We start from the raw sequence: 26571 nt of genomic DNA, 5'->3' as shown, positions 1-26571 counted from the left end.
TTGTAGGACACTTTATAGAATCGAAGAATAAGAAAACATTGCACAGGCAAACAGCAGCCTAAAAATCTACAGAGACCCAATCTTGGTTGATATATAAAAGTGTAACTATTACTACAAAATGGGACAGTTCTGCATTTGTGTTTGATATTTATATTGGTTGCTATTGATTTCCACATGAGTGCACTGTAGTCTCCAATGACCCCACAGGCTCCAATGTTAAGAGAAAGGCCATAGGCCTCAAGGCTTGTAACAGATACATTTTTTGTTTGTTTGTTTTGTTTCTACTCCTCCACATGCCAGCACATGGAAGGACCTTTGTTCTTTTTTTCTCATTTGAAGAGGTATGTTTATAAACCGCCTTTTGGTAGCCCCTGGAAGCTCTGGGAGAGGTGAGCATTCCACGGAGATGCATTCTCGAGATGTCTCTCAGTGCTATCTCACTTTCTGCAGCTCCTGTCTCAGCCAGGACGGCAGGGGCTGCCCCAGTCTGTGCAGCAGCTTGGAGAGTTCCACGTTGTGGTCCCGATAGTAGCTGGATAAAAACACTCTGCTCTGAGATGGGAGGAGGAGATGAAAGGACATTTAATTTTGTTTTTTAAAGTATACTTCATATACTTTGACGATGTTTACATCTGTGTCAAGTAAACCATACTGGTTTAAAACTGATATTAAGCATGTGGGCTATTTCTTTAGCACAATATAAACACAGTAACTCTGTTCTTCAAAATACACACTCCAAACACATATGCTGTTTTCACTAGGGAAAGGGTTTTCATATTAAACATGGGATTTATTTGTGCAGAATTAAATGTTCAAATAACTAGATTGAATTGCTAGAACTATAGCTGTAATAACTGATTGGGTCTAATATTATGCTCTATTAAAACCATCCTGGCTTTGGAATAAGAGTTGGGTTGGTAAATCTATAAAATAAAATACTCCTTTGTCATCATTAATTTACATTTAGATTTTGAAGGTAATATTTTCTTAAGAGCTCTTTTAAGGCATACACAAAATATTCACTGCTAAAACAGTACTATGGTAAACCTTAAAAATACAGTAGGTAAACTAGGTAAGCCTATAACCTGGTATATTTGTACTATTTGACCCAAGGAAGGAAAGGAATGCCTTGTAAACTATCCCGACTTATAGGGAAGTAGATTTCCCTTCAATAAAGAAAAATAGTTTAATAATTGAAATTGTCAGAAATGGAAAGTGCTGTATTGTAAGATGGTGTTTAGTGGGGTTTATATGTAGTGTAAATGACCATTGTTGGGAATGTTGTGGAGGATGGATTTCTGAATCTGTATCTGTACCTCCCTGCTTTACACTATTCCGAGGTTTTTATTTTATTTTATTTTTTATTTTTATTATTTTTTTTGGACTGCACGGTGTGGCATGTGGGATCTTAGTTTTCCCACCATGGGGTCTTAACCACTGGACCACCAGGGAAGTCCCTATTCTGAGGTTTTTAGTTGCGTTGAATCTTCAGAAAGTTTTTATTTAATTCCTTGTGTTAGTCTTTTAAAATGTCATATCTGGTACCCCATTTTAAAGGCCATAGAAAATCATCTTGTTTTATACTGATAATTTCTATGTAACATAGTGGTTTTTGTAGTCATTATGATCACTGGAACCAGACTGACATTTGTGCTATATTCTAACCATCACTGCGATCAAGGGAGAACCCAAACCTTTGTCTCACTTCTGGTTTTGGTCTTCCACGGTCATTAGCTGTAAAACCACTGACAGGCCCAGCTGGTACACCCAGGCCAGAGAGAGGTGGAGACAAATCATATTCCCAGATACTCCATCTGGGGGCCTGATCATTTTGTGCCTCCTTTGCTGCCAGCCAGACCTGGAATCCAGGGCTGAGCCCTAGGCCTTTGTGCAGAGGCTAAGTTTCCAAACTTCCCCACTGTGCTTTCTCTTAAGGTCTTACTTTACATTGTTCCCCTTTATGAGAGAAGCCCTGGAACAACAGCAGCCCGGGGCTGCCCAGCTCCTGCCATTTTGCTCCCTGATATTTTCCATATGGCAAAGGATTCTCCAACATCTTAACTAATTTTAGAATTGAACCTCCTGGGATCAATATCTACCACACATCCCTTTGGAGTTTGGATCGTACCTCCTGATACTGAGGATTATCTCAACTATACCTCAACTTTTTGGTCTTTTTGGCATTATTTTCAAACCTGGCTGCCTGTATCAGTGCTGCCTCTGTAGCCAAACCCTTGTCCTGTGCCCTATTATTTGTGTATGTTGGTCCCTATAATCAAGTACCCTTTCTTCTTGTTGCTCTGCTCTCTCATATGGCAAGATAACTGATATGAGACTTGTAAAGTACAACATGTCCTATTTGAGAGTCTAATATATTCAGGCCAAAAGTTACTAGGACAGAACTCAGTGATATGCAGGATTTATTGTACATACATTGTTATCTGACCATCATTCAGAAAGGGACTATTTTAGATGATAAATCACAGATAGGATATATGTTAAGTATGCCAACGTAGTCTACTTCATGCAAACTCATGAAATTAGTGTAATTAAGAGGGAATCATAATATATGGTAAAAGAAGGAATTGTATAATAAATTCAATATCAGGTTGTTTATTGGCCTATTATTAAAGAATCTATTAAATGCTTTTGATTTGGAGAGGTCATAGACTTAGTGGTTCATTTAAAATGTCAGTTTTTATTCCCTTTCTACAATATATTTTGATAAACAAAGTCAAAGTGGAAGTAGGCTAACAGCATTCTTAATTTCCATCCTATGATGTTTTGGTGATACTTGTGAGGAAGGGTTCTGGTGTTTTTCTGTAGCAGAAGGAGAAGCAAGCAGTGTGGTGACAGTACTGCCTATTCTAATCTGTGTACACGTTTGTGTTTCCATTACGTCCAGGAAGGACCCTTTACTCTTGCCTCCTCTCTGGGCACTATTTGCACAAAATCAGCTATTCTACTCCCTCAAATAAATCCAGCATGTATATGATATTGTGATATAATAAGAAATATATATTTGGTTTTTGACTCTGGTTCCTGGCACAGAGCTCCTAAATCCCTTGTAATTTCCTGAGTGACAGGAGTGTAAAGAGTGGCTTTTCTTATTTACAATAAGTTCCTTTAAACCTTATCTGAGTTTCTGAGTTTCTGCTTATGACTTGACTCTTATGGGCCCCTAGATAGCTTCAGATGGGGGCTGGTTGCTAAGAGGAACCAAACATATAATTAAGAGGGTTGGAACTTTCCAACCTCCGACCTCCAGGGAAGGGAAGAGGGACAGGGGATTGAGTTATTCACCAATAGACAATTATTTAATCAACCATGCTTGTGCAACGAAACCTCCATAACTCAGGGTTGGTAAATGCATCCATGTGCTGGGAGGGTGGTACACCCCAGACTCCACAGGGACAGAGAAGCTCCTGTGCTCAGGACCCTTCTGGACCTTGTCCTAAGTACCTCTTTGTTTATAACAATAGGAAGTAAAGTGTTTCCCTGGGTTGTGTGAGTCATTATAGCAAATTATAAAACCTGATGAGGGAACCCCTGATTTGCAGCCAAGTTGGACAGAAGTGTGAGTAACCTGGGAACCCACTACTTGTTACTGGAGTCTGAAGGGGGCAGTTCTGTGGGGCTGAGCCGTTAATCTGTGGGGCTACACTAACCCTGAATAGTTAGTGTCAGAATTGGATTAAACTGCAGGATACCTAGCTGGTGTCTGCAGAAAACTGGAGAATTGCTTGGTATGGAAAACTCACACATTTGGTGTCAGAGGTGTTTGAGAAAAAATATCTTAGGGATGGATTATGCAGTAATCTTGTTGGGAGATATGGAAATAATGATATCCTGAAAAGTTATGTTTTTCTTATCTTTCTCTACCACAAATTTAATATTAGGTCTCAGTATGTGTTTGATAGGAGTGAAATAAAATACTAAGAAAGATGTTCTACAGTGTCTTGAATGTTTTAGTTTTAATAAATATATAGACAGATAGCTTTGACTTACATGAAAATGAGATACTTTATATTACTGTCTTGAAATACAATGGGAATTGCCCTTGAATATTTATTAATATGTAAAGATTGTTTTCATAGTGCTCTGAAGGTATATTTTAATAACCCACCAAAGAAAATTGGAGTTCTGAGAATGCAACTTGTTTATCAAAAGAACAAGAACCTCCACAATGCCTTTTAGATAGAATGTAATTGTGAGCTTAGTGAGCTTAGCTTGATAGAGGCTCTGTCTCTATCAGGTTGGAAAAAAGGTCCTTAAAGTCTTCAAGTATTAAAAAGTATCCAGACAAGTTCATACCATGTTAGGATTCTCAAACCACTGCAGGATTCTTAGTTACCATAATATATTAAACATTGTGGGAAAACAATGCCAAATAATGTCTTCATTTTTGAGTAAAAAAATTTTTTTTTACAAAATCAATCTACTTGCATTCTTATGTCCAAACTATATGTTAACTGGACTGATTATGAAATCAAAATAATATTAATAAATTTTAATATATGTGAAATAAGCTTTAAAGTAAATATATAGCGTCTACAAAGTGGGAAAACTGTAGCTTTAAGTGATCACTATGTCACCATTTGGAACAGAATAAACCCGAAGCGCTACATACCTACTGCTAAGTTTGGGTGTCTCCATTCTCCAGAGCCTAAATTATCTGCTAGTATGTTATACATTTGGGAAATATATTCATTCTTTCATCTTATTAACATATTAACAGTTCAAAACTTAGTATACCAATAATTAATATTATTATGCAGGCCACAGTTACTACTAGAGAGTGACTTAGACAGTGAAAATAAAATCTTTTGGGCCTATTTTCAATTTCCAGCTGATATATTTCCTGCCTTGGTTTCAGTTAACATTTTTAGTGCTAAAATTTCTGTGACTGTATCATTCCTTTTGGAATGAGATGTTGCCTTCTTCGTTCTGATTCAAAATGGCAAATTCTATTGTTTTCTTTTATTCTTGCATGACAGGTAAGATAATCACTGGAAAAATCAAAACAAGCAACCTGAATGCATTCTAATCCAAACGTCACTTTTAATTTTTATAAAGGGTGAATTTTTATTTTAATCACTTTTCTAAGAAAATAGATATATTTTTATGTATCATTTTGCTTATTGAGTTTGTACTTTTAAGCTCTATACTTACTTCAGGATCCATTGGAGGGTATTTTCTTCCTTTGCTCTTTCCAAGGCATTTTGTTTTACCTTCTTCCAGTAATTGACACCAGAAACCTTTATGAGAATCAAACCTAAAAAAATACAAAGAACAAAAAAGTATTTTTCAAGCAAGTATTTTTAATTATTCGGATATTAATCTATAACCAAGGAAACTGGCATATTTTTTGACTGCATCACTTTACATAAAGTCTTTTGGCATACTTCTGAATTCTCAGTCCATCTGTCATATTTGTGAGTTTGCCAGATTTCTAATAGAAAAACTGTCAGCAGGAGGTCTCCTATTAATAGAAATTAATAAGCCTACCTCCTTCATCTGGAAGGAAAAAGTTACATAAATTTCAAGCCCATTCTTTCCCTTTGCAGGTTTTAAAAACGACAAGTCAGTCTTCACATCTACGGATTTACACAGTACTTGTACCATTCAGTTACAGGTTAATAGAAGAGGTTTTGGTGTGTCATGGAGTAATGAATTTCAGGAGTCTCTAGCTCTAATCCATTTAATGTTTTTCCAGAGACACTTCCTTATTTTGGTATGAGCTCTGTATTAAAGTAATAACACCTATAAAAAAGATTTTCATGGCATAATTGTAATAAAAGTAATAGTAGCACATTAAACTTATATTTTAGTTTACCAAAATATTTCATATAACACTTTCTCATTTGAGCTTTTCTTATAACCCCTTAATGATATGGAGTATAGCATTTGTCCCATTTAATGGCACTTAGCACAGTGTTTGGCTCTTTGTGAACACTCACCAACTGTTAGTTGAATACAAAAATGAAAAAGAAGGAAGTGCTTGTCAAGGTTTATTTATCTTGGACTATATACTTTTTCAGTATGCAGGTGACAACTCAAGTCTAAGCCTCCTGACCCTAGGTAGAGGGCCTTTTCTCTTCACTGGTCTCTGGGTATGTTCTGTTTTATAATTCATTATGAATAAATAGTAATTTCCTATGCTTGAATATAAAAGTGAAAGTAACAGTCAGCAATGATGATTCTTTCACATGGCTTTTGTTATTCAGTGATTCTATTGCTATAATTTTTTCTTCATTAGAAAGAATTATCATTTAGGGCCACCTTTTCCTTTTGTCTTTAATTCATACTACTTCCCAGAATGCTGCTTCTAACTTTTTCTTAAAACTATAGTGTAAACAATGAACAACTGGAAATTGAAATTAAAACATTTAAATTAGCATAAAAACATGAAATACCTAGGGATAAATTTAGCACAAAATGTATGCAAGATCTGTACAATGAAAACTACAATTGTTAAGTGAAATTACAGAAGACATAAACAAAAAAGAGCTATACCATGTTCACAGGTCAGAAGACTAAATATTTTTAAAATATCAATCTCATCTCCAGATTTGTCTAGATAATTCAATGTGAGTCCAAAACTCCAATGGACTTTTTTTTTGGTAGAAATTGAAAAAATGATTATAAAATGTATATGGAGATACAAGCTAATAATTTGTTTTAGACAAGCTAAAACAATTTGAAAGAGAAGATCGAAGTTGGAGATCTTATACTATTTAGTTTCAAGATTTACTATAATGCCACAGTAATCAAGCCTGTGTAGTATTGGCACCAATGGGTCAATGAACAAAATAGAATCTAGAAACAGACCAACACATCTACTGTCAACTGATTTTCAAAAGTAGGTGCCACAGTAGTTCAATGGGAAAGGACAATCTTTTAAATAAATTGAACTGGAAAAATTGGATGTCTATATGGAAAATATGAACACTGACCTCACACTGTATATGAAAATTAACTTGAAATGAAATCTCATTTCATGAATGAGCTAAGAGCTAAACTGTAAGAATTCTGGAAGTAAACATAGGAAAAAACACATAGAAAATTTTTGGGTTAGGCAAAGACTTCTTAGGATGAATGATAAAAGAATAATGATAATTTTGAATACATCAAAATTTAAACTTTTGCTTTCTAAAACACTTAAGAAAATGAAAAGAGAAACCACATGTTGGGCAAAAATATTTGTAAAATGTTAATCTAATAAAGGACTTATATTCAGAATATACAACTGAACTCAATAAAAAAAGATGACATTACCAATAAAAATTGAGTAAAAGACTGGAATAGACACTTTATCAAAAACATAGATGAATGACCAATAAACAAATGCAAATTTGCTCAGTATCATTAGTCATTAAGAAAATGCAAATTAAAATCACAAATGAAATACCACTAGATACTAGAATGACTTAACTTAAAAAGACCAATACCAAGTGTTGGCAAAGATGTGGAACAGCTAGAACTGTTACACCTTTTGGTAGAAATTTAGGATATTACAGACACTTTGGAAAGTTTCTTATAAAGTTAAATACGAAATTACTATATGGCCCACTAATCCCATTTCTAGGTCTTTATCCAAAAGAAATGAAAATATATGTCCACACAAAGATCTGTACACAAATGTTCATGGTAGCTTCATTCATAGTAGCCCCCAAGAGGAAGCAACCCTATGTCCATCAGCTGGTGAAAGGATAAACAAATTGTGGTATATCCATAAAATGGAGTACTACTGAACAATTAAAAAAAACCCCAATTACTGATAGATGTAACAACAAGGAGGAATGTCAAAAGCATTATGCTAAGTGAAAGAAAGTAGAAGAGTGGTTGCTAGGGCTCAGGGCTGAGGGGAAAGAGCATGTGGAAACTTTGGATTAATGGAAATGTTCTATATCTTGATTGTGATGGTGTATACAACAGTACATGTTTGTCAAAATTCATCAAACTGTACAATTAAAATGGGTAGATTTTATTATATGTAAATTACACATCAATAAAGCTGATTTAAAATTATATTGTGATTGAATGTGTGATTGGAGAGTAGTCTTTCTGTAGCTAATGTTGTAGACTTTATAACTATAGCCCTATGAAAAGAAGGCAAACCTATATCTCTGTCTCTGCCCTGCTTTGGATATTAGAGACACTAAAGGATTACTCACATCCTACTTGTGCAAAGCCCATTTCTGATCATTATTAAAGCAAGTGTGTGGGATCAAGACATAATATGATCTATCTCCATGTTGTTTATATTCTTGATTGCATCTGTAAGGCAACTGAATAAATGTTTCATAGTCAGAGGTATAAGAAAGGAGAGCATTAATAAATCAACTAATGTCAATAAAATAAATAAATTTAAAAAATAGAGATGATGATTGAAATAATCTATACACGAAAGATGGGAAGCTCTAACACAACAACATTTCTGGAAGTCTGCTGTTGATAAAACATTTTTCATTAACATTTTGTTATTGGTAATTTCCATAACTGAATTATGACTCATTTTAAGTGTTTGATCAAAATCCAGACTAGCTATTATTATTTTTTTTGCTAATATACCTAACTATAGATACATGTCTGCAACATACACATGCCTTATGTTAAAATGAGCAGCTTTCTGACAGAATGTTTCTTTAAGAAACACTAACTTCACACATATTAAAATTAGAAGTCAAAAGAAAAATAGGTTTTTCTTTCACCTCTGCTAATTGATTACATCTCATGCAGTGGGCTGTCATGCTGGGCTTTATTGAGAAAAATGTGTGTCTGTGGAGCTGACACCTAGCCCAGACATCTGTAAGTTCTGTAAGTATAAGTTCACAAGCAGTGGTGTAACTGTATCATAGTGGAAACAAAAAGGAGAGGAGGGTACAAGGGAGATCATATTTTTCAGGTTGCCTGAGAAGGTGAGGGATTGATGTTGATGAAGGACCTTGTGAGCAATTCAGAGCCCAAGTGAAGAAGCTTGACATGAGATGGAGAAAGATCTTCTCCATCTTGTGTGGATATGCCAAATTTTCTTAAATCCATTTATCAGATTGATTGCAGCTTTTGGCTATTATGAATAATGCTGTGGTGAACAATTCTTTGTGGACATAGGTTTTCATTTCTTTTGGGGTAGATTCCTAGGAGTGGAATTGGATTATTTGTAAACTTCTGTTTAATTTTTTAAGAAACTGCAAAATTGCTTTTCTAAAGTGGCCATATATTATACATTACCATCAGCAATATATGAGGTTTCCAGTTTCTCCACATTCTTACCAACATTTGGTATTGTCTTTTGGATTATAGCCATTCTAATGGTATCTCAATGTAGCTTTAATTTGCATATCACTATGATTACACATTTATTATGCAAAGTGACAATGTATCTGGAGATGGATTATTTTTATTTATTTTTTAGCATGTTTCAAAATTTATTCCTTTTTGTTGCTGAATAGTATTCCATTGGATGTACTGATATATATCACATTTTAATTTATTTTTTAATTGAGGTATAGTTAATTTACAATGTTGTGTTAATTTCTGCTGTACAGCAAAGTGACTCACTTATACCTACATATACATTCTTTTTTTTTTTGTGGTACGCGGGCCTATCACTGTTGTGGCCTCTCCCGTTGCAGAGCACAGGCTCTGGACGCGCAGGCTCAGCGGCCATGGCTCACGGGCCCAGCCGCTCCACGGCATGTGGGATCTTCCCGGACTGGGGCATGAACCCGTGTCCCCTGCATCGGCAGGCAGACTCTCAACCACTGCGCCACTAGGGAAGCCCATACATTCTTTTTTATATTCTTTTCCATTATGGTTTATCCCAGGACATTGACTATAGTTCTCTGTGCTATACAGTAGGACCTTCTTGTCCATCCATTCTATGTGACAGTTTGCATTTACTAACCCCAAACCCCTAGTCCATCCTCTGCCCTCCCCACTTCCCCTTGGCAACCACCAGTCTATTCTCTATGTCCGTGATTCTGTTTCTGTTTCATTGATAGGTTCATTCCACATATAAGTGGTATAATATGGTATTTGTCTTTTTCTTTCTGACTTACTTCACTTAGTATGATAATCTCTGGTTACATCCATGTTTCTGCAAATGGCATTATTCCATTTTTTATGGCTGAGCAATATTCCAATATATGTATATACCATATCTTCTTTATCCATTCATCTGTCAGTGGACATTTAGGTTGTTTCCATGTCTTGGCTATCGTGAATAGTGCTGCTATGAACGGCTGCGTGTATCTTTTTGAATGATAGTTTTCTCTGGATATATGCCCAGGAATGGGATTGCTGGATCATACGGTAATTCTATTTTTAGTTTTCTGAGGAACCTCCACAATGTTTTCCATAGCAGCTGTACCAACTTACATTCCCACCAACAGTGTAGGAGGGTTCCCTTTTCTCCACACCCTCTCCAGCATTTGTTATTTGTAGACTTTTTTTTTAAACAAATTTATTTATTTTTGGCTGCATTGGGTCTTTGTTGCTGCACGTGGGCTTTCTCTAGCTGTGGTGAGCGGGGGCTAATCTTCGTTGCGGTGCACGGGCTTCTCACTGCAGTTGCCTCTCCCGTTGCGGAGCACGGGCTGTAGGCACACGGGCCTCAGTAGTTGTGGCTCGTGGGCTCTAGAGCACAGCCTCAGTGGCCATGGCTCACGGGCCTAGCCGCTCCGAGGCATGTGGGATCTTCCCAGACCCAGGCACGAACCCGTGTCCCCTGCATCAGCAGGCGGACTCTCAACCACTGCGCCACCAGGGAAGCCCTCTTGTGCCAATTTTTAAAAAATATTTTATTTATTTTTTATGGCGGGCATGTGGGATATTTGTTGAGGCATGACGGATCTTTCATTGCGGTGCGCGGACTCTTCGTTGCAGTGCGCAGGCTTCTCTCTAGTTGTGGCGTGCAGTCTCCAGAGCACGTGGGCTCTGTAGTTGGCGGCATGCAGCCTCTCTAGCTGAGGAGCGCGAGCTCAGTAGTTGTGGCGCATGGGATTAGTTGCCCTGTGCGCAGCATGTGGGATCTTAGTTACCCGACCAGGGATTGAACCCATGTCCCCTGCATTGGAAGGTGGATTCTTTACCACTGGACTGCCAGGGAAGTCCCTCTTGTGCCAATTTGAAGAGCTTAATAAATTGGCAGTGTAGGCTCCAGAGGAATGATTGTGTTTTAATCCTGCCTCCTCAACTTACTTGCTGAGTGACTTTTGGCTAAGCTTTTCTGTGCCCCAGTTTTTGTAGCTGAAAAGTGGAGCTAATAGTGTCTATCACATAGTATTGTTATGATGCAATATATATAAAATACTTAGAACATATAAACATATACTGATTTTGAAATGTTATAAGCACTTTTAAAAACAAATTTATATGAAATTGGAGTAGATTATTTTCTTCTTTTTCACTTCTTAGCATTTCTAGCTGTTTCATAATCTAGAGAACCAGCAGATTTTAGCTACTATGGCTACTGTTTTTTGCTACTAAAAAAAGTTTTAATTTGGCACAGTTTTACTCAAACTCATCTAAAAAGGGAAAGAATTCCTAGACAATGTAAATTTGGTTGCCGGGGAAGTAATATTAGAAACAGCTGAAGCAGCTTCCGTTCTTTATGACTTAGTTAAGCCCCATCCACAGAACAAAACAAAACAAACGCACAATCTTCATTCAACTCCTGGCCTTCAAATCCTTATTGTCCATTTATTGAAATTTTCGTTGTAAATTATTATTAAAAATTCATATAACTCAGTCTGGTTTCATTCATGTTAATAAACAGGTTAATTGACTGAGAAATAAAGATGTCAGGTTCAGTATTCACTAGTATTTAACTAGTACTTATAAGTGGGAAGACTCCTGTCACAGTCATTGATGGCTGGTATAATTCTGGATGGATATATTCATGGGAAAATTTATACAAATTAGCACAATTCCATGCTGAGCATTATTTTTCCTGCTTTTTCTTAAATGATTAGACAGCTTTTAAACACTAAAAACATAATATGCAAGCTAAAATAATGTTAGTATTATCAATGTTATTTATAATTTAGGGATTAAGGTTATATTGAACAAGAATTGTAAAATGTGAATTTACTTAATTGAATGAGAAAGTTCCCATTTATATTTTTTAAAGCTTAAACTGCTTATTTCAGATCACAGCCACACTCACTAAGAAAATCAGATTTTTACCGATTCAATATATCATTTAAAATCCATGATGACAGTACTAAGTCATTTTAAGATAACATAGACCATCCATGACTGTATGAAATTTGGAAGTCTTGAACACTTCTGTAGTGATTGTGGAAAAGAATAAATAACACTCTTAACAATGGAAATTTATTGCCATTTTTCTTGAAAATAGTTTTGAAATTGGAGCTTTTTAAATATTGAAGATAATCAATTTATAGATCTCTTAAACTGGAGTACTCTTTCATGCCAAGACTGTATGGTAAAACCTTTGCATAGACCTAGTTTCATTCATTTATTCTACTGTGTGCAAAGAACTGGATTTATGTGGTTAGTTGAGAATTCATATCTGTTTGCAGTTCAGAACATTCTTTGAAGGCTTTAAATAATTTTTTTTTTAAAACTACCGAAGAGGTAGTCTTCACTGTCATTAGCAGGAAAACTATGAAGCAATAAATGACATTCCTGTGAACATACATTTTCTACAACCAGTCATCTCCAACATATCCAAAGCACCACAGAAACAACTTACCAGTACAATTAGTTTAATAAGAATAACTAAATTTTGAGGGCAGGATTCAGAACAATTGCAAAGGGCATGGATGAAGGAGGATTTAGACCTAAGCCAATGACATGAAGTTCCAAATATTCTACAACAGGTACACTGCTGGTTTTTACAAGGTGTGTCGGGCTAACTGATTGACAAGAAAATATAAAAAGAAACGGAATGGCAGTACATTATCTATCAGCAGGGTGAGTAGGCAGCCCTGCTGGACCTGAAACTGTGGTTTCAGAGACTACACACATCTTATCTTGCTACTTCACCCACTGAGCCCCCAGTAAGGTTACAGAATCATATAAGGGGTAATTTTAGCCAGATACATCCCAGGTGCAAAGTGACGCATAGTCCTTTGTATACAGTACGTTGCTTTGATATTACTTCTCTTAAGTTTACACTCCCTTTACTTTACCCTTGGAGGTGAATAAAAAGCTTGCTGCTGAGCTGGATGCAAAGGGGACAGATACATAGCATGCAGGTCAAGGACCATTCCATAAGAAAAAGAGATTATGTTTTTATAGAATACTCCACTTCTTTCTGAAATACAGTACTTTGCTATATACTCTATAAAAAAGACCCAAAGATAAGCCAACTTGAAATAGAAAACTGTTTAGAAAATAAAAACTTTCTTTTCTAAGAGATACTTAAAAGGATATAAAGCAGAAAGTGGACTCGAATTTCTAACTAAAGCTAAATTCACTCAGCTTTCTTTAAGGTCAAGCTGAAAGTTAAATACCTAAGGCTAGTGTCTGTGTTGGTACTTTAACTAAGCTCTCCAAATCTCTGATAGGATCCACACTATAGAAAACACAGAGGGTAGAAGGTTAATAGTAACAACAAAGTAAATGACTCTTAGGAAGGAAGCACAAAACTCTTGAGTTCTACCTACTCCTTTGTCCTCTAGATCGAAATGTCTCTCTTACATGTGTCTCTACATATGATTTATGCAAGATGTACGCAGTATTTGATGGTTTTCTGCAAACCTTTTTCTGTAAGGGACAGTGAAAGGTAAAGGAATCTTGTCTCTCACTCTAAACTGCTATAGCATAAGGAGAACAATGAAAAGAGAAAATCAGTTTATCTACAGAACTGAGTTTTATACTGAGAGATACAATGGAAGAATTCCACACTGCAATCTTAATCGGTTTTTTTAAGGCTCAGTCTATGACCCTAAAATTAAATATATATATTACAGTGAGAGCCAGCTCCACAGTTCATCCAGCTCAGGATCTCCCAGTTGCTTGTCCCAGTTGCATGTGAAATAGGAACAAACACAACCTTCAGATATCTGACTGCCAACCATTATAAATGGACAAAGTCAGATGGAGGTCTTATTTAAAATGCTAAATGAACCCCAGAGTCAGGATTAAGGTGAGGCAAGAGAGGCACCTTGGCTGAAAAATTTTCGGAGCCACTCACTCTCAGGTATTTGCGGGGTCCTGAGAGTGAGTGCCTCCTTAAATTCTAGTGCTTCTCTTGCCTCACCCTGGCCCCCACTCTGAAGGAGCTGACTATCTAAGAAAATCAGTGGGAACCAGAAAAAGAAAACCAAACCAGAGCTGTAACTGCTGAGGCCTCTGAAGAAGAGGGGGCAGGGTCAGTCATACATTGGGTAAAGACCAGCAAAAAATGGAATTATGTGTAGAAGTAATAATAGCACCTTTCTCTCTGCCTATTCAGTCGCCTATTGGGCTATTTCTTGCTGTATGACATTGGGTTTTGAAAATTACACAGAAGAGAGAGGAGTTCATAAATCACCTAGTTCAAGAAGTCTTTTTAATACTTCCAAGAGGTCTCAGTATTGTTTGTTAAATAGGCTTAGTGCTTACCAACTTAAAGTAGCCTCTTTTAAGGTTAGTTGTTGCTTTTAAGATTTGCAACTGTTTTGTTCCTCTCTTTTCCTTCCAGGGGAAATCCTTCCTAGTTAGAAATCAGTAGAGGATTTTGGACATTTCTCTGCCAAACTGTTGAAATGTTCTTTCTCAAGTGGTTAATATCAACTGGAAAATAATCAGTGTGTAAGGAACAGCTAACTTGACAGCTGTATCACCAAGCTACAATTTCTTTAAAATCAGTTCTCTGCTGAAACTTCAATAAATTAATTAGAATATAAACTTACGTTAAAGCTTCTGAGTAATTATAATGAGGAGAGACTCCTAGAAACTTCTGTACTTCATCCATCACTGTAGCCGGATCAGTTCTTAGCTGTTGCCCATCAATAATTAGCAACTAAATTAACAAGGAAATTAAAAAAATGCACATTGAAAAAAGACATGTAACTGCATAATTAAAAAATTCTGCACTCTGAATTTATTCAGTGAGAGACTGAGGGGACTTGTGTGCGTTGTTGTTAAGACTTAACCAGGCCATCCTCATTAATGACCTGGAACAAAAAATAAATCACACTAATTAAATGTGCTCACGTTTTGTAGTCCGAGAAGTCCTGCAAACACTATGAAAACAAAAAAGCCATTTGAGGGTAAAAAGAGAGCTTAAGAAATGTGACTACAAAATCACAAATGGAAACCAAGTTTAAAAACAGATAAAACAATGATTCCATGATTCAAGGTGGGAAGGAGCATTGCAGGAAGGAAGAAAAGTGACCAGACCAGGTACAGTGAGACAGAGGACATGGCCATTCTCCATGATTCCAGTCAAAGGAGTAGCACTGTAAGGTTTTAAGAAATATTTTGATAATCCATTTGGAGAAAAAGGTAAGACTCCCAGAAAGCCTGAAAGGAAACAGAAGTTCCTCAACAGACTACAGGCAAGAATTTGCTTGTTACTCTGGTGAGGGAAGGGGGTGGTCCCAGCAAGATAAAATGACAGGAGACCATGATGAAGGGCCATAAAGCCTGGAAAGCAGCTCTTGCTCACACCTCTTCTCCAATATTTCTATTTAGTCTCTACCAGCATCGTTCATTAGAACTTTCTCTGTGGATAGACATGTTCAACGGCTGCAGTATCTAACTGGTGGCTATTGAACATTTGAAATGTGGCTAATGTGATTGAGAAACTTAATTTTTAATTTTATATAATTTTAATAAAAATTTAAATAGCCATATATGGTTGCATATATGGTATCATTATGGCTAGCATGTTTCTAGACCCACAGGCCTATACTGTGTCTGATGTGACGGGACTGCTTTATGCAATCCAGTAGGGGCTGATTTTGTAATCTAGGCTAATGGTAGGCCAAAGAGAGAAGCAAGGAAGCCAAGGAAAACATAGGACTTGTGAAAAATGCAGCAAGGTGGTTCAAAGGGAAATAACGGCTCTTAATTAAGCAAGACAATATTTGCCTTGTTTGGTTAAGAGGTTCTCAAGCTTTATTCTCAGAATAAGAATCAGGAGTATCAAACTTCTGATGCTCTTTACAATCAGGAAGGGTATGCACTAGAAAACAGGGCAGGGAGAATTATCCTGAAATACTTCTAGAAAGAAGAGTAGATAGTTTTTCTACCTCTGCCTATTACTGTTTGCCAGAGTCTGATTTACAACTAAAGAGTAAAGGCTAGTAATGTTTTAATGAGTAAAAATTTCCTCTAGCCTAGAGGCAAAGTCACTAGCCTAGAGGAACCAGCAAAAGAAAACCAAACCAGAGCTGTAAACTTAATGAGATTGTAACATGATGTAGATTCTTATTGCTCAATACCTGAAAGGGAGGGAAATAAATAAGCCATCTCTCGATGTGGCTGGCATACCACCCTGGGACCAAACATCTCTTCTGCAAGGCTCTAAGCTCAGAGGATGCACGGGGCCCGGCTGAGATCACTTCGTAGAAGCTAAACTTCAGAGCTGCGGGGTCTTCATGTGATCGCTGATGCTATGATGAAAAGGTGGATAATTAAACCGACTTGAATCATAGGCATAAATAATTAAAAACCAATCTCTGTGACAAGTCTCAAAGCTAAAGGAAGGAGTGCCTCACTGCTGGAGAGTTATTTGTTTTGCAATTAATAAAGGATGAAAATGTTTGCTTGGAGCATCAGGATTAAAAGTTATGACATTGATGAGAGTATATATTTGAGAATTAATTAGTAGAGGTGGAATTCTTGATAGGATTCCTTAACCAATTTTTCTGAGTCGTTTCCTTAGTGTATACATATTATTCTGAAAGTAAACTTGAAAGTTGCCTTAATGCCCCCTTTTCAGCCCGTAAGAAACCATTTATCATGTCCAGTGAATATCCATAATGCACAAAGCACTCTACTAGTTCTGCCACGTAGTTTTGCTCCATCTAGTAATGCAGTTTTAGATTAGAAAAGCCCTATCGGCTATTTAAATGGAGAAACTACTGAAAACTCTGACGTGCATTACCTGAAACCCACAGCTTTTATAATATACTACCTAGCATCTCAAAGCCAAGATTATTTTACCTAATGGTAACCTTTGCGATGAATCATAATCGCTTATTGTACAGAAAATGCAGAAAGCAGCAATCCAGATAGGAAAGCATTTCATAATGGCTCAGGCTCACGCCCAGGGGTTTGAGGAAATCACCTTTCCCCTAAATTGACCAAAAAATATTCAGGCTTAGTGGTGGGTTTGTGGATGTTCACCACATCTAGTTGAATAGCAAATTTGCTGCAATTGAGATTCAAATTACTATACTACAAACTCCACTAGACTTCGTTAAGGCCTGCATTTTGCCACTGTGGAGCGATTTATTTGTAATATTTAGGACGTTTTGTTAGCTTGCAGCCTTGAAACCTCCTTTTTCAGCAAATTCTCAATTTTTCAGGGGCTAAGTGCTTGCCAAGCTCCAATTTTCTTCTTTCTTGTTGAGTCAATTAAGGCTTATTTCTTTTTTCTCTAGATACCTAGTGGAAAAGGCAAAAGGCGCAATATCAAGTCAGTCAGTTTGCAATTTGCTGTATTTTTGATTTAAAAGATTGCTGTAGGAGTTGGGCATGACGTTGGTGTGGAGTTGTGGATTCCAGCTTTCCAGGAAGTCTCATTCCCTATCATGCAGATCATTATCAATATGCCTAAGATCCCATGACCTTCCCCCAGTCTGTCCTAGCCATGAAACCTTTCCTGACAATCTGTGCTTCCTTTTGTGAACATGGAAAAACTGCTTTTGTTCAAAAAGACCCCATGCTGAGAAACTTTATTCTCTAATATCATAGATTGTCAGGAATTTAGATGTTTGAGGTCAGTGAGAATGGAACATCCCAGTCTTGCCTGGAGGATCAGAGCTATGTGGGTCACTTTCACACAAAGAAGCCTTATTTCCAACCCAGGTGCAGAGTTTCAGGTAAGTGATTTTTGGATGTAACATTCCGCATTTATCTTAACTTTATAGTTTCCAAGGAAATTGGACCGTTAGTCTGCTTTTCAGCCCTGACTTACTGATAACCAGCTTACACACAGCCCTGCCTGCATCTATCAAACACTTCATGTTAATTTTACCTAAATTTCTCCCTTACAAATCCTTCCCTTCTTTAGGGAAGTGCCCAGATAGTTCTTCCAGTGTTCAGGCTCCTCTGCTGCCGCCAATTAATATACCTAACTTGTTGTTCCTGGTCGTCTTTATCAGATGGGCTTTATCACTCTGTAGGAGTCTACCTGTCACTTAACACTTTCTGATTTATACACTGGTTATTTACACATATTTCTCCAATTAGAGTGAAAGCGATCTCAAGTGTAGCGTCCAGATTTGTTAATTTACCTGTAGAACATACTTAGAACAGTACTTTGTACATGGTAGTTATTAAAATAATTTAATGAATGGATGAACACATGAACATTAGGAAAGTGTTTTTTTAAATTACAAAACCGAGGAATGATAACTAAGGATACCAGAGACTAAACACACTGACTCTATTAATTTTGTTATGCTCTTATATTTAATTTTGACTGCTTTTTATTGAACTTTTTCCACTTGATGATTAATAAAATATCACTGGGGCAGTTTTTTTCCCTATTATTTTTAATATTTATTAAAGTAAACATGTATTTGATGTGTAAGTTTTATTATTAGAGTCTGTTAAATTATTTCAAAGTGATTGTTACTGTGCTAGGTTCTAACCAACAGCAGAAGCATAATGGCAACCCTGGAGTGTATGAGAAAGAGGCTTAGAACAGGGAACACTGGCTGGGCTTTCAAGAATGAAGAATTCATTCTTTTTTTTTTTTTTTTTTTTTTTGCGGTAGACGCGGGCCTCTTACTGTTGTGGCCACTCCCGTTGCGGAGCACAGGCTCCCGACGCGCAGGCTCAGCGGCCATGGCTCACGAGCCCAGACGCTCCGCGGCATGTGGGATCTTCCCGGACCGGGGCACGAACCCATGTCCCCTGCATCGGCAGGCGGACTCTCAACCACTGCGCCACCAGGGAAGCCCAAGAATTCATTCTTATATTTAGTTTTGCTACTAAGTTATTTCTTCAGTACAGCAGTTATTTAAGCTCTTTTAGAGTCAGGGTCATCAATCTACGGCTAAAGTTTGCTTGTTTTTGTAAATAAAGTTTTATTGGAACACAGCTAGGCTCATTAACTTCCATATTGTCTATGGCTGCTTTTGCAATACAATGGCAGAGTTGTAACCATATGGCCTGCAAAGCCTGAAATATCTACTCTCTGGCCCTTTACAGAAGAAAAAAAAAAAAAAAAAAGACCTATGATTTTTGCTTTGGGGAATCAGTTATATTCCTTATCTGTAAAATTGAGATAATAATAGCAGCATTATACACATATTAGATGAAAAATAATGATTTTAAGTTGTAACACTTTACTTTTAAAATGCAGATTTATAGAAGCAGAATACATACAAGTATATACTATTTTATTTGCTCTATTTTAATTTCTTCATTGTATTAATACATTTTATTAAATACATGAATTAAATGGATGCAAAATTAAGAAAAACTTAAGGGGAACGTTTCTCCATGGAAACAAAGAAAAATTTATTTACCTTCCTGAAATATAAAGCTAGCAAGTCTCTTCTGTTAAAACCCGAGGTGGTGGCTATTGCTGAAAACCACCCTCCCTTCTCCATACTCCTCTTCTACTTGCTGGATTCTGTCTGTATTTTCCTTACCTGGTACCAGGAATATGCCCGGTCTGATGGGTCAATGAGAATGGTGATGATTTTGGCTTTGGGGACCAGAGAAGCTGCCCTTTTAGGCGCTTCCTCTGAGTGGAAGTAATTGGCACTCTTCTCAAACAGAAAGTCAGTGGTAACATTAGATGGGACTGGGAAGAAATCCATATACCTAGAAAAGAAATATTTCTCAAAATAAGACTGGTTTATACTCATACCCTGGTGACTGAAGATGTTAAAAATGTCCTACAAACAAAATTCATTTGCTTCCTAAACAAAAAGCCTTTTTCTTTAAGGCATTTGTCCCACAAGCCTGTTGGCAAGGAAAAAATATATATAGAACACTAATAATGTATTTTGAAAATGCTTTTCTAAATACATTTTCTTTTTGTTCTACTTAATATCAAGAAAAAAAGGTATGGGAGATAACAAAAATGTACACACAGAGTGATCAAATGGCAATAATAATCAACCTAACTGTATAAATTGTATCTAAATGCAGAAATATTTTACAGAGAAAAATGTGAGTGCTCAACCAAGAAGAAAATTTGATCGAAACAAATGATGTGTTCAGTTCAAAGGCATTTTGAAAAATCTTAGACAAAACAGTTTTTACTTCGTCACAAGAAAAAATAATTTCATCCCCACTAATGTATTGTGCTACTATTATATTCAACTATAAAGTATCAAAGGGCAGAACAGATCCGATATAAACACTGCCCATTTCCTTAATTTTTTTCCCATATAGAGCCATTTATATTCTTTAGAAAAATTATAGAAGTTTAAAAAGTATGTATATATTTTCAGATATAAAATACTATCAAATTTTCCAAGGTCAGGTCCTGTATCCTTAAGTGTGGTGAGAATTCAAATCACCAGCAGAGTGAGCACAGGAATACCTGTAGCCTCAAGCACAGAAAGGTAGGACATAATGGGTTTTGTATAATATTCCATTTGTACAAAATGTCAAATATAACTGAATTCAGCGTATGATAGTAGGTATTTCTGAAGCACCAAGGAACATCTTTAAAGGAAAAGGGGCCTTTTTAGAAAGAACATGCAAATTTAACTTCTAGGGTTTCTTACATTTTATAATAATAGCCTCACACTCCACCCACACCCTCTTCAATTCATAAGCCACTATGACTTTGGGTTACCAAGACAAGGTAGCTCAGTAATTACTGAACAAGAGAATCATTAACATTTATGTGATGACTTCTTTTTGCAGTGTGTTGTTTTCAGTCACACAATAAAGCTTCTAGTAGGATTCCAGTTGTTACCATATTACAAAGTTTGGCTGGTGCAACAAAGTGATGTTTTGAAACTCAGGGCAGTAAAGAAATCCTTTTATGTTTTCTGGAAATTGCCTTGTTGTTGATATATCATTCTGGCATCCCTTTCTTTTAGGGGTAAAGACATATATAAACATTTCTGGAAAGTTTGATCTGTTAACTGTTCTGGTGTACACTCTATTTATAGAAAGTGCCATATTTCAGGATACTTTTTAATTTAGATGCCCACACTTGTTTCAGGGGTGCTAAGGTTATATCACGTGTCTAGTGGTATCTTATTTGGTCCAAGCTTGTCTCAAGCTTGCTTATTCTCAGCAAGGGTCCAAGAATCACAAAAGAAGGGCAGGATAACTTTTAATTTCTAAAAACTGTCCCACCTTCCCAGTAGTCCTCCATACCTACAACACTTTGGGCCTTGAAAACTTCCTCCAGCAGTTCTGGATCTTGGACCCACAAGGCTCCAGAGGCTCACAGAGAAAGCAGGGGCCAGTTCTTGTTTGCCTCTATGCCCATGTTTTTTATAATATAGTGGCTGGTAGTAATAAGCACTTGAAAAATGTTTGATGAATTCATAAGAAAATAAAGAATTCAGCTTCATATTTCCGGGGTGGAAATACATCCACGTTTGTAATATGAATTCAGGTTATTCAAAGAATTGGTGAGCAAACTAGAGTGGTTTTAGCAATATGTGGGTTAAAAGCGAATGCCGGCCTCATTTAAGCTTTGCTACTCCCATAACAGCTCAGCAATTGTTTTTAACTGAAAGACATGATTTTTTGCAGCACTCCACATTTATTTGTTTCTTGGGTTGACGCTGTATTTTTGAGTGATTTTACTCAAAGCCAAATTAAGATGTTTAGAGGCTCCAAATGTTAACAGGATTTTATGGCTCTCCATGTGCCACTCCAACCATCCACCGCCTCCCCAGGTAATTATAAAAAATAACACCAAACTATGAAACATAAAACTTAACTGTATGCATAAATCAAACATTTTTTCTTAGAGATTCTGATCACAAATCTTGGCTATTTAATCAAAGATGGAGTTTTCTCATTTTCATTTGCCCTGCTTTGCTTGTGCCCTAAGCCTGTGTTTAGGCTGCCTGTTAGTTAGGGCAGCCCTGGTTTTGCCCAGTTCTCCAAGAAGAGCAGATCCATGTATCCAGATTAACTAACTGTGCCTGAGCTTCTGTAAGTGACCTTGGCATGCTCAGACACATAATCTTCAACCTTGTGGCTCTGTGGTCCTAAAGGGACTGCTGAGGTGCTGATGCTTCAGGGAGAGGTAAGGCCAGTCTGAAGACTGAATACATTGATGTCTTTGAGAGCAAAGCTCTAGTTATTGCTAATAGATTGACATTTGCAGTTACCATTATTTGCTCTTTGTGTTAACTGCCTTTTATAAACACACAATTGTCAATCAAAAGTGTTTACAGTTGGGGTATTTTAGTGAGTTATAATTAAAATCTTTAATTGTCTTTAGTTTTCTACTTATTTATGCCATCTCTTTGTAGACTACTTAAGGGACTTTTCGTTTCTGTTATAGTGCCTGTACACATTACTGTCTATGAACAGCTTTTATTTTTTAATTGAATATTCTCACAGATATTCTTAAGTCCCAGGGAATCCAAGTATTATTGAATTCCTCTCCACTTCCAAAGCAGTTTTTAATCACCCCCTTTAGTCCTGATGTGAACATCATTTTATTCTACTGTATACAAGCATGTATATTGATATTTGAGTCAGTGGAAAAATAGTGGCTGAAGTAGTTGATGGGTTTCTTGATTCTCACAGCTGTTATTTAACACTACTGCAATTAATATCAAGCACTATACTGAAGAATTCACAGGGAAATATATAACAATTAGAATATATGTAAATCCTAGTAGGTGCTCAACTTATACTCAGTCCATTTCTTCAGCTTTCCGTTTGGATGGCTCACAAGAAAAACTTGAGGGGGTTGATACATATAAAACAGAGATTATGTGATTTGACAACAGAAGTTAATATACACCTTTCTGCTAAACTACATGCAAAATGTTTATGTTCATGATCTAGAGTTATTATCAGAATTTACTCTTTTATAGTACTTTCTGCCCAGAATTTGTATCTTAAAAGAAAGACTTCTAGATATATTTTATGATTAACATGTCTGTTTGCAATATTTATTCCTGCTACATCACATATTCTGTGTATATTGACATTTTAACTTTTAATTTTAATTTAACTCTTTTACTTAGATGATTTATACGGTTCTAATTTCAAAGGCCAAAAATTAAATTTTGTATATCGTTGATAGCTTTTTTATAGCTTTCATTACTCATAAAATGCATACACATTTCTAGTTCTATTTATTTATTTACCTTTTGTACCAAAGTAAAAATTGAAAATTATATATGTGAACTGTAGCATCACTTAAATGCAAAGTGCATAAGAACAGAAAGTTATGAAAGTGTTTTCTTAAGAGTAGAGAGAAATGAAATTCCTGTGTATTACGTATTTCTCTGACTTTTTATCTGTAATTACCATCAAAGATAATTAATGCTAATTAAAATTACATGTAAGTCTCTTGAGGCGACAAGTCCCTTCATAACCTGAGAAAAAGTTTGTTACGAATAATTTACATGCTCCTTCTATTCAATCAGTTTCTAAGGCATGGAGGATGACTTTTATTTGTGGCTACAAACTTAAATGTTTATAACTATAAGCACTAATTTTATACTGTGCACAGTACATATACTTTTAGATTTATACTAATAACCCATCTTACCAATCAATCCCCCTGTGGTAGTTATTTCTATTAAAGAACTGTACCTCCTCAAAGGTTTTTGGGCTGGGGGAGTTACTAAGGATGGAAGGATGCATAACCAGGAACAAATACAAAGCAGTGGTTCCTGAAAAGATAATAGAGGTTCAGAGATTAATTAAACAAAAACACAGTTTCCTACTATTAGCATTTCAAAGTCATTAATAAACTAAGTGTTTCAATGATCCAAACAGATACATATAGATACTCCTTGAATTAAATTGAATAGATAACCAGCATCTTAAAAGAAGCAAATTCTAAAAAATGAGGACAGTGTGATGTGAGAAAAGGCCTGTTGCAGGAACTGGGAGACCTGGCTTTTGACCTCAGTTCAGTCACTGACTTGGTCTGTGTCTTTGGCTTTTAGCTTCTTTGTCATGACTTATTAGTGGAAAATTTCCTGCCTTGATTATTTCCTAGGCTTTCTCTGAGGACAAAAAGACATATTGTATCTGAAGATATTTTGATATTAATAAAGTACCATATAAATGAAAGCTATCGTTATCTAATATGAGATGTTACATTATCAAATTAATACTTGGGTTTCCCTATAAAGTTCTTCCCGAGGCCTATGAAAGCTTATTAATTTCAGACAGAATTTAAACTTTTAACCAGTTTAAGTTTGAATGCACTTACATACCTATAAAAATTAGTGCCAAAATTGTTTAAATTGCTAAATTTGAAAAAAAATTGGTGCCCTTTGTTAGTGACACGACAAAATTTGCAGTTTTGGGAAGAGAATGGCACATCACAGGTACTCATATAGATTTGTTAAAATAACTGTCAACAGCAATATTCTCTAAAACAATAAATTGGAAGAGGCAGTGTTCCTAGATTATATCTGAGCCAAACAATGAATATTTTATCTACAATCACAGATAACCTACGATATACAAGGTAAAAATGTTCTTCACAAACTTGACTTAAAACAGTGCTTCTCAAACTTTAGCATGCATCATATTCACCTGGAGGCTATTAAAAAACAGAGAGCTGGGCTCTATCCCAGTTTCTGATTTAGCACACTTTGAGAATCACTGACTTAGAAGAAATATGGGACAAAATCTAAAACTTATTGGGAAAAAAAATGTTCCATTACTTGAAATCCATAGTAAAGCTTTCTAGAGCATGATCTTTATTTATTTAATAAATTTATTTATTTTAAAATTTTTGTATGCGTTGGGTCTTCATTGCTGTGCTCAGGCTTTCTTTAGTTGCTGTGAGCGGGGGCTACTCTTCGTTGCGGTGCGTGGGCTTCTCATCACGGTGGCTTCTCTCGTTGCAGAGCATGGGCTCTAGGCGCGTGGGCTTCAGTAGTTGTGGCACGTGGACTTCAGTAGTTGTGGCACGTGGGCTCTAGAGCGCAGGCTCAGTAGTTGTGGAGCACAGGCCTAGTTGCTTTGCGGCATGTGGGATCTTCCCAGACCAGGGATTGAACCCGTGTCCCCTGCATTGGCAGGCGGATTCTTAACCACTGGGCCACCAGGGAAGTCCTAGAGCATGATCTTTAGAGTCCGATAACTTCTAGGATCAAGAGTTTTATTTCCAGCACTTACCAGCTGTGTGAACTTGAACAAAAATATCTAACCTGAGTCTTAGTTTTCTTATCTGTGTAGTGGGGAAGAAAATACTTAGCTGTCAGGACTCTATGAGGGTCAAGTGAGATAATCTACATGAAAGTACCTAGATAGCTCCATATCTAAATGTTAGTAAGGTATTTTAAAAAATAATTTTATTGAGATAGAGTTCAGTAATGCATTTTTTAAAAATTGAAAAGAATATAGTATTTGTAAAGACAGAAAGAATAGCTATTACAATGTGAAAAAAAGAAAATAGATTAACTCCATTCGCAGATCAACTGATAACATTCTTTTCTGAATTTTATTTTTAAGAATTGTATTAAACCATGTTATTTGCTTTTAATAGCATGATGAGCATTAATAAGACAAACAAAAAATGAATAAGATCTAATCATTTGCATAGTCAGTAAAAGGCATACTGTAATTTATCAGTGGTCAAAAAATTGTTAAGTTGTGGTGTTTGAATTCTATCTATCTACTCATATTCTTGGGTCTGAATAAACTGTCCTGTGTGTGTGTGTGTGTATGTGTGTGTGTATCTCAACTGCATAATCATAGACACACATGTTCAAAAAAAGCTTCAGTTTTTATATTTTTGTTAGTTTCAACACTAAAAATATTTGAATATCCAGATGACTATACATTCGTGCAAAATTATTCAGAAAAATACTTTTGGCAAAACTAAAGATAAAAATGAAGCCAATTAATTTTTATGGAACTGATATAAGAAGATATGTTTGTCCATTTAAAAAATAATCTCATAAAATATCAATATATACAACAATAGGGATGAATCTCAAAAGCAATATGCTAAGTGAAAGAAGTCCAACACAAAAGATTACATATTTTATGATTCCATTTATGTGAAATTCTAGAAAAGGCAAAACTATAGTGGCAGAAAGCGGCTGTGGCTGAGGATGGGGGAGAAAAAGACATGGAGATCATGGAAAAGACTCTGACAAGTACAGGTTTCTGGTAACTGACTATACTGCTGACCTGAATGAATAAGTATTTTCAGAACTCTAATGGAAAACTGATGAATTCATAAAAGTGCTAACAAAAGGTCAAGATGAAAAAAAAATTAATTACATGGGACTGAGT

At 36.1% G+C, this 26571-nt stretch overlaps 1 protein-coding gene across 3 annotated transcripts in view; it reads right to left on the bottom strand.

Annotated features, from left to right (window-relative positions):
• Positions 1 to 278: 278 nt before the first annotated feature.
• LOC114903271 (bifunctional heparan sulfate N-deacetylase/N-sulfotransferase 3) overlaps positions 279 to 26571 on the bottom strand; it is a 151107-nt gene continuing 124814 nt past the window's right edge. For 2 of the 3 annotated variants that reach the window (XM_029236114.1, XM_029236115.1), the window contains 6 exons: positions 23858 to 23981; positions 19794 to 19968; positions 16407 to 16577; positions 14871 to 14980; positions 5173 to 5275; positions 279 to 552 (listed from right to left, as the gene is read on the bottom strand). In XM_029236114.1, coding sequence (XP_029091947.1) covers positions 433 to 552; positions 5173 to 5275; positions 14871 to 14980; positions 16407 to 16577; positions 19794 to 19968; positions 23858 to 23981 — 803 coding nt within the window. In that variant the 3' untranslated portion in view covers positions 279 to 432. The remainder of the gene's footprint in view (positions 553 to 5172; positions 5276 to 14870; positions 14981 to 16406; positions 16578 to 19793; positions 19969 to 23857; positions 23982 to 26571) is intronic. The other variant, XM_029236116.1, reaches the window with a different exon arrangement.

This window comes from Monodon monoceros, unplaced genomic scaffold (assembly GCF_005190385.1).
Source record: "Monodon monoceros isolate NGI ecotype Baffin Bay Population unplaced genomic scaffold, NGI_Narwhal_1 Super_Scaffold_20, whole genome shotgun sequence".
NCBI lineage: Eukaryota > Metazoa > Chordata > Mammalia > Artiodactyla > Monodontidae > Monodon > Monodon monoceros.
This window is presented reverse-complemented; position numbering and strand designations above follow the sequence as displayed.